At 42.4% G+C, this 507-nt stretch overlaps 1 protein-coding gene across 1 annotated transcript in view; it reads left to right on the top strand.

Moving 5' to 3' along the window:
• LOC105548679 (putative V-set and immunoglobulin domain-containing-like protein IGHV4OR15-8) overlaps nucleotides 1-128 on the top strand; it is a 5159-nt gene extending 5031 nt beyond the window's left edge. Inside the window, exon 3 of the mRNA XM_011992839.1 lies at nucleotides 49-128. Within this exon, the coding sequence (XP_011848229.1) occupies nucleotides 49-128 (80 nt within the window). The remainder of the gene's footprint in view (nucleotides 1-48) is intronic.
• Nucleotides 129-507: the final 379 nt, after the last annotated feature.

The raw sequence follows: 507 nt of genomic DNA, 5'->3' as shown, positions 1-507 counted from the left end.
CTAAATGAGGTGCTACATGAGGTCTGAGTTTTGTTCCCTTCTTCCCAGTCTTCCTCAATTACCAAGGACTGAAGAGACTTTCAGTGAAATTTGGCTGTCAATGCCCCCAACCCCACATCACTTTTTAAGGTCCAGGAACTTTATTTGGGGGATAGTGAAATACACTTTTAAATGGAAAGCCCTAAAGCACATACAACAGCTGAAGGAATGGCCACTGTGCACCTGAAGGCTGATGACGCAGACGGTAGGGTCCCTTCCTCCAAGATGTTCCTGGGTGTGTGATGGTTGGATGCCTCAGGCATATGGAATTGAAGACTGGACGGAAGTAAAAACAAGCGCCATATCCCATAGGAAAACAGCAAAAGAACAGGTGGGCATCCGTGAAGACAGGTAATCAAATTTGTTGAGTTTAAGATGAAATTTTTTTCCGAAGTTTTTAATGTTCTTAGCTAAATATGAGTCTTTTCAACAAACTGAGAATTAAAAGGAGTATGGAGTTCGAAGATG

Source organism: Mandrillus leucophaeus, unplaced genomic scaffold (genome assembly GCF_000951045.1).
Source record: "Mandrillus leucophaeus isolate KB7577 unplaced genomic scaffold, Mleu.le_1.0 Scaffold1108, whole genome shotgun sequence".
Classification (NCBI taxonomy): domain Eukaryota; kingdom Metazoa; phylum Chordata; class Mammalia; order Primates; family Cercopithecidae; genus Mandrillus; species Mandrillus leucophaeus.
The sequence above is the reverse complement of the archived record's forward strand: the minus strand, read 5'-3'. Positions and strand labels throughout refer to the sequence as shown.